We start from the raw sequence: 9,467 nt of genomic DNA, 5'->3' as shown, positions 1-9,467 counted from the left end.
GGTTATTTTCGTGCAACGTGTTTTGCCATTTTTATTTCACGTGCAGCCGTGAAAAAGGTTCGTTATTCACCGTGTTTCGTGGAATCGGTAAAAAGATCACGTGCAAGAAATTTTTAATTGTTCGTTCATCGTGATACCCCCCTTTACGCCCCTCGTATAAAATTTTAGCAACCACTCGTGAAAGGTAACTCCTCTCGATCGATCCTGACAATGGTAAACCATAAAAATATTTTTTTTAAACAAATGGACACTTAATTAATGTCCTATAAACGAGTTATATCTATTTTAACATGATAATGATATTTTTTAAAAGATCATGTCAGATCAATATGCACAGTGTAAATAAATCTTTGACTTTTTGTTTTATTCTAAATTATTTAACTTAATTTAACATAGGAATTTTGACAGTAAAAAAGCATATACGAAAATGATTTTAATGCCGGCTCTGTTGAAGATCCAAAAGAGGAGAAAGAAGTAGAAGATACGACGAAAGAGGCGAAGAGTCCGCTGCCTCATAGTACTGTTCAGTGGCGGATCCAGAGCCTCCCACCTTTGATCGCCATTTTTTTCCTGGGTCCGCCCCTGCTATTTGGTTAGGTTCTAATAATATATTATTGTGTCGAAAGATATGTGTATATATACGTATCAATGCCATTATATTTTGATTTGATGCCAGTATTGTATTCATTATAATTATGCACAATACATTATAAGGTTTAAAATCTCGTACATTTAAAAGAATAATTAGGATAAGAAAAAATATAACAAAGGTATACTATTTTGAATACTTACACACATATGTGCTTCGCTAATTGACGCAAACCCGTTTTCCATACTTTAAAATATGGAGAATGTTGCAATTTATGTTAAAACTTTGATAAATGAGAACATTTTGTGCATTTCCGAGTGAACAATGACAAAACATATTATGTACATGTAGCACGTTAAACAAACAATTTTAATAAGATCAATTAACTGTACTTTTACTTAGTTAAAGAAGTGCCTGTCGGCCGACTTGACCTTCTAATAACTTGACATTTCTTATTTGTTTGATTTTGAAATGGAGGTATTCGAAGTGGATGCTGACAAGACAATTTCAAATGACCAGTATTCTAAGCACGAAGTGTCCAAACCACATGACAAAGTAATCAATTTAAAAGGACAAACAAAATGTAAGAAAAGAATTTTGAAAACTCAGATTTCTCGGCAAACTAATAAATAATGCATATCATATTAGAATGATGTTTTCGTTGGAATAGCTTTATATAGCATATCGGAATTTTAAGTGATCCTCGGTTACACATTAAATTCATATAGGATGTAAGCACCCAAAGAAGAAAACATTAAAACCTCATACAACTGTGTGGAAAGTCGTTGTAATGTCTTGCACATACGGAGAAGAAAATGGTAAACAAAATTGCTATTTTAGATATTATCTCACGCTAAGTTTAACGAACAACTAAAAGGCATACAATTTAATTCTCTAATAGATTAAGTGGCAGGTTTAGCACATCGTGAAACTTGGGTCCACTCATCACCCAAACCGTAAAAGTTTGTGAAACATGTAAAAAAAATGGCCATTTTTTTTATTTTAATCATTATCTTTTCCTTCTTTTGCCGTTTATATTTATACTTCTTTGAAGTTTAACGCTATATTCTATTTTTTGTATAATGTTTTGAACTTTAAAATAGTTTTGCCTCTGAGAGAGACAATAATTGTCCAGATGCACATGTGGTGCAGTAAAATAGGAACCGTTTAACGTTAATGCCACTGAAAGTACAATGTAGTAATACTTTATACAGTTGTAACGGTCATATATTTCTAGCAAAACATGTCTGTATGCTGTTTGTATTATTGGTTGTTGCATGTACCAATGACATATACCCCTCATTTCGTTTTATTAATAAACAAACAAGAAGAAAACATTATGTAGTAAATGACGAAACTAACACATCAGTATTCCAAACAGCTAATATTCAAAAGTTGTCCTGGTACTACGTGCGACAATAGCCATACGTGGTATCATTCAAATTTTCTTTATATCTGGATCTATATCTATTTATAAGTGCGATTATAAAAAGTTTAAACTTGTCCTTTCTCGAGTATGTATATGCGAAAAAAATTCATTGAAAATATTTCTAACAAATCGTTTCGCTTTTCGTGAAGAAGCGCCTAATAACTATTTTGTATAATTGATATTCACATAATTAAATACCAAACAGAGATAGAATAATGATTACTGTAATTATATTGTGAATCTTTTATGTTAAATTTGGCACACTGCCGTTACAATAAACCAAAATTGCATAAAGTTCATGTATATTTAAACTTTGATCTAATTTAGACCAATCAATGTCAATTGATTATTGTTAATTATTGTATTTCTTTCAGACAGGTATAAGACCAGACATTCGTCTTATATACATATCATATCAAATGGATTTCAAACAGTTCTATAACTTTGAATGTAAGTATCTTATATAACTGATTTAATGCATCCCCGATTAGTTAAGCTGCGGAATGTTAAAACCGTTGTGCCCTACCATTCGTTTGTTCGTAAGTTCAGGGTTCTCTTCCGGAGCACCTGAATTCAACCTCGGTTTGGTGGGGCTCGTGATACTTCGTTTTTAGTTTTCTATGTCTGTTGTTTGTCTTTTGGTCTTTTTTTAATTGTTTTTCTCCCTGGCAATGTTAGTTCGTTTCGACTATTGAGTTTGAATATCCCTTTGGTATCTTCCTCTTCCTTTTTTTTTTATTTTTTTTTTTTTTTGCTTTTGTTTATCCATCTTAGCCCAGTGTGGATTTCAATGAAACGTACATAGAATCTTCAGTATCTATTCTCAATTTCACTTTTTTTTTCGGAACGGGGGGGGGGGGGGGGTGATAGCAAAGCACAGACTTTGCCTCGTCTACAAAAGGGATCGTCAACCTTTACATTTGTATCCGCTACCCCTCCTTAACAATGACTTTATTTTACTGAAAATTCCATGATAATTTCTTACATAATACCATTATTCCTTTCTTATTCTATTTTTCAATCCGAACAGTGTGTACGGGTTTACGCTGCAAAACATTGGCTTTGCCATATCGATATGAATGGTGGTTGCATGTGTGACCCTTGCTCATAGGTTTTCTAGTTTTAATCAGTATTGTCCATAGTATTTAAAAAAAAATAATAAAAATTGAAGATAACAAAGTCAATGCTGATGAATGTTATCTGACAGATGGAGAAGCAAAACACAAAAATAGGTTTACCAATTAGCACCATAGTCATAGATGCATATGTTCGTCAAGTTCACTTTTGAATCTGCAATTAGCCGCCAATGATCCTTCTTACGTCTTGTTTTAAAGACCATATAGAAGTGCACTATTGGATAACAGATCAAATCGTGTGGATGCATGTTTTTTTTTTCTAGTTTTTAATTTTCTAATTTACTACAAGATGTTCTTACATACTGCCTTAAGAACCACGTCCTCACATTTCCTTTGTTGATCCGAATGATTTTTCGATTTTCCAGAAGCAAAACATGACCCTCGCCATTGTTAGTATGGACTTAAAATGTGTATCTCCAATCACGTGAATTTGTCATATCTATAAACAGGGTAAGTATTTTTAATCCAAAATTCCTCTTAAACCATTGACTGGATTACATTGAAATTTCAAAGATAAAATTGAGAATAGAAACGGGGAATGTGTCAAAGAGACAACAACCCGACTAAAAAGCAGAAAACAGCCCAAGTCCACCAATGGGTCTTCAACACAACGATTTTCCCTGTTTTTATCTTTTGGTTTTTTATCTTCTTAATAAGCAATCATACAATATATCCTTGTTTCATTACATATATTTTGCTGAATTGTATCAATGATTACTTTGCTTTATAAATATTTTTTTGTTTCATAACGTTTTTATTTCCATCAGAGTTATAGCTTTACAGCACCAGTAGTATAAAACAACGTATATTTGAGAATCCGAAATGTTTCTTTTAACTGAAATTTCATGAAATTTCAGTTTGATATTTGCAATAAATTAAAATGGTTCCTTTTTTTTTAGCTTTAATTCCAGAATAATGGTTACAAATGTATCCATCATCGAAGATCTAAATGAAGTGCAAAACTCTACTAACCAAACAGCCGTACCTCGACATGACAATGGCTATATCGATCGAAGTATTCCTTCCTGGATATTGGTTTTGGTAATACCAGTTGCAGTTACTATTGTTGTTTGTTTGTGTGTGCTTAAATTTATTAACTCGCGATTAACTCATTGGCAGAAGTTCAATGATCGTGGATGCAGTTATGACGTCACTACTTATCTTGTAATTGAAAACGAATATGAGCATGTGCAGGATAAAGAACCGGTAAAAAGTGGAATTCAGAGAAAGATTGACGACAGAATATTGAATGTTACAAAACAATATGCAAATGATGAGTGTTGTCAGAACAATAAATCTAAAGGGAAGGTATGCAGGCGAAGAGCGGAAAAGTTCAGAAAAGTAGATATGAAAAAGAAATTCAGCAAAAATCCAGGAATTCTTTATGCCGTTAATTCCTTGCGGAGCCATAAAGAAATACACCGATCTTCTTTGAAACGTAAAGTGAATGATTCATTTCCGGACAGTACACATACCTACAAATCTGCTTCAACAACGAGCTCTGACACGTCTGACGATTCATCGGTCTTTTAGCGAGAGTTTCCAAGACACCACGATTGTTGTGATATCGGGATACAAACGACAAGTATTTTTGAACATTTATAGAGTGCATTTGATGTCGCAACATATTGATTTTTAAAACAAATTTATGTTCCTGGTTGTTATTCTTTAAATAGTTTGTTTCTAATTTAAGTTAAAAAAAAAAGATTGTCGAAAGAAAAACTCATCCCCAATAAAAGATAAAAAGTCGATGACCAATACGATTACACAAAAATAATCATTTTAATTAAAAATGTTTAGACAGTAAAGTTATAAATCCGCCATATTGCGTCAGAGGACGACATTTTCGATTCATAACATGAAAGGTGCACGCATTTGACATTAAAAAAAATCTCGAGTTGTATATGCATTCATGGAATTTAATCAGCCTTAGCATGGAGTTTCTTATTGTGTAATATTAAGGCCTCGTTCGAGGTGTCGTGATTTTAACAATAATTATAATTTTTGCCGAAATAATTAATCTGATCCTTAATAATATGTTGTTATTGTTGTAGATATTTTTAAACTATGCTAAAAGTTGATGTTTTCTTGCATGGCGTCAACAAATAATCATTTCACAAATGGTTTGATATCGGGGTACATTACCTCAGTCTAGAGATCCGATTTAGGGTTTTTGGATTATTTTTAACCATCTTATTACAGATGGGCCTTTAATGGCTTATGATTAGCAATTGTAAGTTGCGTTACCTAGTCTATGGTTTTGATTTTTTTGTTATTAATTTCTATATTAAAAATATTTTCAATAAAGTTTCTTCTTATTTCAGCTTATGTGCCTTAATTTATCATACCCTATCTCATACAAACGCATTTCAATTTTACATTGGATTGATTGATTGTTGTTTGCTTTATGTCCAGTGGAAAATATTTCAGGCATGTTCAGGGCGAGAACAAATTTATATTTAACACAATAGGTCCTGTAAATGGGGGACTACCAGGAGGAAGTGCAAGAAATGTTGAAATACCATGGATAGGGACAGAAATTTAACCGTGCAACAGGCCAACTACGGACCCCCTAACACCACCACCACCACACTACCACCAACACCACCACCAAAGAGTTGTGGCAGGGGTTCTTAACGCCACACTTTGACAATAATTTTACTGCCGGTCGGAAGAAGTCCAAGGATGCATTTTACACTGTTAATACCAACATTTCTTCACTTTACAGTTGCCAAATGTGATTCATGTATATTCTTTTTAATTTTGGCGCTAATAATGTTATTAAATTCTATAAAACAATAATGTTTAGCACTGAAAATTTCCATTTCATTGATATACATATAAGCGTTAAAAAAAACCATGAAATATATAAATATCATTGTGGATTTTTGATATTCCAATGTCTGGTTGGTTTGATAAAAAAAAATCCCTATTTCAAGGAAACTAATACAGTGAAAATTGGCCATGCATTTTATTTGCCTAGCTTCTATTTGTATAGGCTGCTTTATCTATTGCACTTTGCTCTGTACGATAGATGTTAGTGTCTTGCTTGTACAAAGTAAGAACTAAATGTCATAATATTGTAATCCAAGCCTAAGATCCTCATGTATGCGAAAAATGTAAAAGATCAGTGCTCCACTTTCTTCAAGGAAAAAACTGCAGCCACGGGTGTAAATAAAACGAAGTCATAACCCGTTAAAACTCATAGAAGATACAAATGGAGCAAACGTAGAAAAAACATTTAAATTTAGTAATCGAAAATGAAAAATGGCTGATACATTTCTAACTTCGAAAAGATATCTTGTCGTTGGTTGATGTCTCCCATATTTGTTTTCGTTTATTGTTTTAACATTAATCAATTGGTTTTTTCGTGTGAATTGTTTGACATTTGTGATGCCGGGACCTGTTATATCTTACTATGCGGTATGGGTATTGCTCATGGTTGAAGGCTATACGGTGACCTTTACATCCACGTCCTTTGTTCTATCATTGGCAATCATACCACATCTTCTAATCTTTTTATTGGAACGTAATTGTTAACGACATGTCCATAGACAAGACCAATTATTTGTGTCAACTGACCTTTCTTATCTATTATTTCTATGTTATAAACACAGTCACGTTTTATTGTTATGGAGCTCAAAACTTTTCTTTATATATTTTCTGTTTGCTTTTTGACAGTGGTGAGTATCAACTTAAAATTTTCATAAAATAAGTAGTGAAATTCCTTGAATAGGTATCAATACACGTAAAGATTTTAAATTCAACAAAATTAATCGGTCACATTTGAAAAATAAAATTGAGAATGGAAACGGGGAATGTATCAAAGAGACAACAACCCGATCAAACAGCAGAAAACAGTCCAATGCCACCAATGGGTCTTCAACACAGCGAGAAAATCCCGCATCCAGAGGCGGGCTTAAACCAGTTAAATAATAAGATTTTCGACGAGTCACATAGTAATGTTATTCCAAATTAAGCCGATTTGAAAAGATTTAATGTAGAACTACAACTATAAATTGTACAGAGAATTACAAATATATGTTTATAGTCGACTATACGGTATGGGTTTTTCTCATTGTTGAAGGTCGTACGGTTTGCGATTATTCCTTACATGCACTTCATTTGAGTTTTAGTGGATAGTTGTCTCATTGGCAATCATACCACATCTCCTTATTTTCATATTATGTCATAATAGTTGGCGGTTCCAACACCATGTAATTCCCCAAAGGACTGTGCTGCCAATGAATGTTGTATAAATAAAGTTAGACCTATAGGAAAGAGAAATGTTGACCAATCCTATGGATACTGTCAACCACTTGGGACTGAAAAATCAGGTAATATACTATATCTGTATATAATTTGTGTATACTTACAAAAACATTTGATTTTAAATATGTAATTTTACGTACGATATATAAAATATATCAACAACCCTTTATTGAAGAATCGTCCCGAATATGCATGAAAAATTGCCATTGGACATGAAGTAAGCAACAATCAATCAATTATTGAAAAATATTCACTTCCGTATATATATATATGTACCAGTGGATTTTAAATTTTTTTTTTAAATAAATGAGAACTTTCTTAAAGATAGTTTAATTCAGGGAATTAAGAAAACAATTAATCGATTCTATTTTTTTTTCATTAATTAAGGTACATGTATATACTTGAAACCAACTAGGCGTCGGGCCGGTTATTAGCACAAAAGTATGGCGTCTAACTGCAATGCAACTTGGCCTTGTTAAAGTCAGTCGCTAAAGATATTTTCTGAAACTGATATACATATTGATGTATTTAGTTTACAAAATGTTCAAGTTTTTGTAATTTATTATACTTTTTACACAATTTAACACGATCAAATGCATACCATAACGTACATTTAGTTTCCCTGTTTTTTTCCATTTACTTCTTAATTTAAAACTGTTGATTAACAGACAGAAATATACATTTATCAGATTTATTCATGTACATTTACAATCATGTCACTTTAGGATGTTATGTTAGATATGGTTCTGCATCACAGCCACCTGACCAGTTGGTATTTGGATGTCCATGTAGGTCACCATTAATCTGTAAAGGAAGGGGTGTTTATGATGTTCCACTCGGAGAACTAGGTGTGTATATTTATAAACTGAAGCAAAATGTAAAGCTCTGTTTTCAAATATTCGGCTTTGAGCGTTCCTGATGAAGGTAAATCAAGAAAAGCGCTTCGGACGCATGCAATTATTTAACGTGTTGTTTTCATTTTCTGCTTGCTTTGAAAGCCATTTCCTGGCTTAAACTTCACAAGGGCTGCCAAAATTATAAAAATAAAATATATTGGCTAAAATACATAATCAATTTGATAAAGGGGAAAAAAGCCAAATATGTGTATATGATTTATATATGCCATCAGGGACTTTGTATACTAGTTATAGAAAGTTCCTGATGCCATGTTCTTGATGAAACTATAACTTCTTGTTTTTTCATGAAAAAAATATTTTCAGTATTTATTACTTTATTTTTTTGCTTATCAAAACTACCTTCTAAACTAGCATAATTCATTCGGTCTATTTTTTTTTCTTCAGAAATAGGTAAAATGCTCAATATTAAAACGTCATTTTTTTCTGTTTTAGGTTATTGTACAGATCCGCAATAACATCGTGTGTCGCAAGCATGCAGTACTTCATCATATTTAAATGTTGTTGAAATATAATTATTTCTCATTTCTAAGAATAAGTTTTAAATGGTATATGGATCTTAGTTTAATTATTTATAATGACGAAAAGCCTTTAATTGTTTTGCATTCCGTATGATAATTTATTTCTCTGACTTTTTACCAAAATTTCGTAAATTGAGTTATATTGCATTTCTAAAACTAGTAAACTGAAATGTGGAAATAATAATTCTATACATGAAAACATGAAATATACTTATACTAAATACGTACAGTTAAATTTAGATAAACAAAAGTTGAAATAAACCTACAATTGGCATATACGAACAAAATCAATGTGCACATAATTACAGTATGTCAAAGGGTACGTATTGAAGAGATGTTCGTTTGAAAAACCTTCAGACCATATGTAATTTTGCAGTCTCCATTGGTTGTTTTTATTCGTAAGTACAGATGTGGTAATGCAGATAAGGTAGATCAACAAAATAGGACTACTTCATTAGAGAGAAATCGCAAAAGCGACATTTAAATATACAATTTACATTTAAGATACTAGACACGAAAATGAACTTTACTTAAGAAGTACAAGTATTTGATTACGTTTCTCATCTTACAAAAAAATAAGTAATAATCTTCATTAAAGATTGAAAA

At 32.0% G+C, this 9,467-nt stretch overlaps 1 protein-coding gene and 1 long non-coding RNA gene across 2 annotated transcripts; both read left to right on the top strand.

Annotated features, from left to right (window-relative positions):
• The first annotated feature begins 765 nt into the window (after window positions 1–765).
• Window positions 766–5,477, top strand: LOC127711351 (uncharacterized). Its single transcript, XR_007986648.1, has 4 exons — window positions 766–1,407; window positions 2,393–2,468; window positions 3,520–3,604; window positions 4,066–5,477. It is a non-coding gene; the product is annotated as an uncharacterized LOC127711351 (long non-coding RNA).
• A 1,070-nt stretch (window positions 5,478–6,547) lies between these two features.
• LOC127712004 (uncharacterized) lies at window positions 6,548–8,798 on the top strand. Its single transcript, XM_052218161.1, has 4 exons — window positions 6,548–6,577; window positions 7,353–7,491; window positions 8,152–8,274; window positions 8,776–8,798. The coding sequence occupies exons 1-4, from the start codon at window positions 6,548–6,550 to the stop codon at window positions 8,796–8,798; spliced, it is 315 nt and encodes a 104-aa protein (XP_052074121.1).
• Window positions 8,799–9,467: the final 669 nt, after the last annotated feature.

This window comes from Mytilus californianus, unplaced genomic scaffold (assembly GCF_021869535.1).
Source record: "Mytilus californianus isolate M0D057914Y unplaced genomic scaffold, xbMytCali1.0.p SCAF_8, whole genome shotgun sequence".
Classification (NCBI taxonomy): Eukaryota; Metazoa; Mollusca; class Bivalvia; order Mytilida; family Mytilidae; genus Mytilus; species Mytilus californianus.
This window is presented reverse-complemented; position numbering and strand designations above follow the sequence as displayed.

Excerpts from the sequence above, each read along its gene's own strand:
- LOC127712004 (XM_052218161.1), top strand. The coding sequence starts at position 6,548 with ATGCCGGGACCTGTTATATCTTACTATGCG. Across the intron at positions 6,578-7,352 it reads CTGTTATATCTTACTATGCG|TTGGCGGTTCCAACACCATG; the intron begins GTATGGGTATTG and ends ATGTCATAATAG. Across the intron at positions 7,492-8,151 it reads ACTTGGGACTGAAAAATCAG|GATGTTATGTTAGATATGGT; the intron begins GTAATATACTAT and ends ATGTCACTTTAG.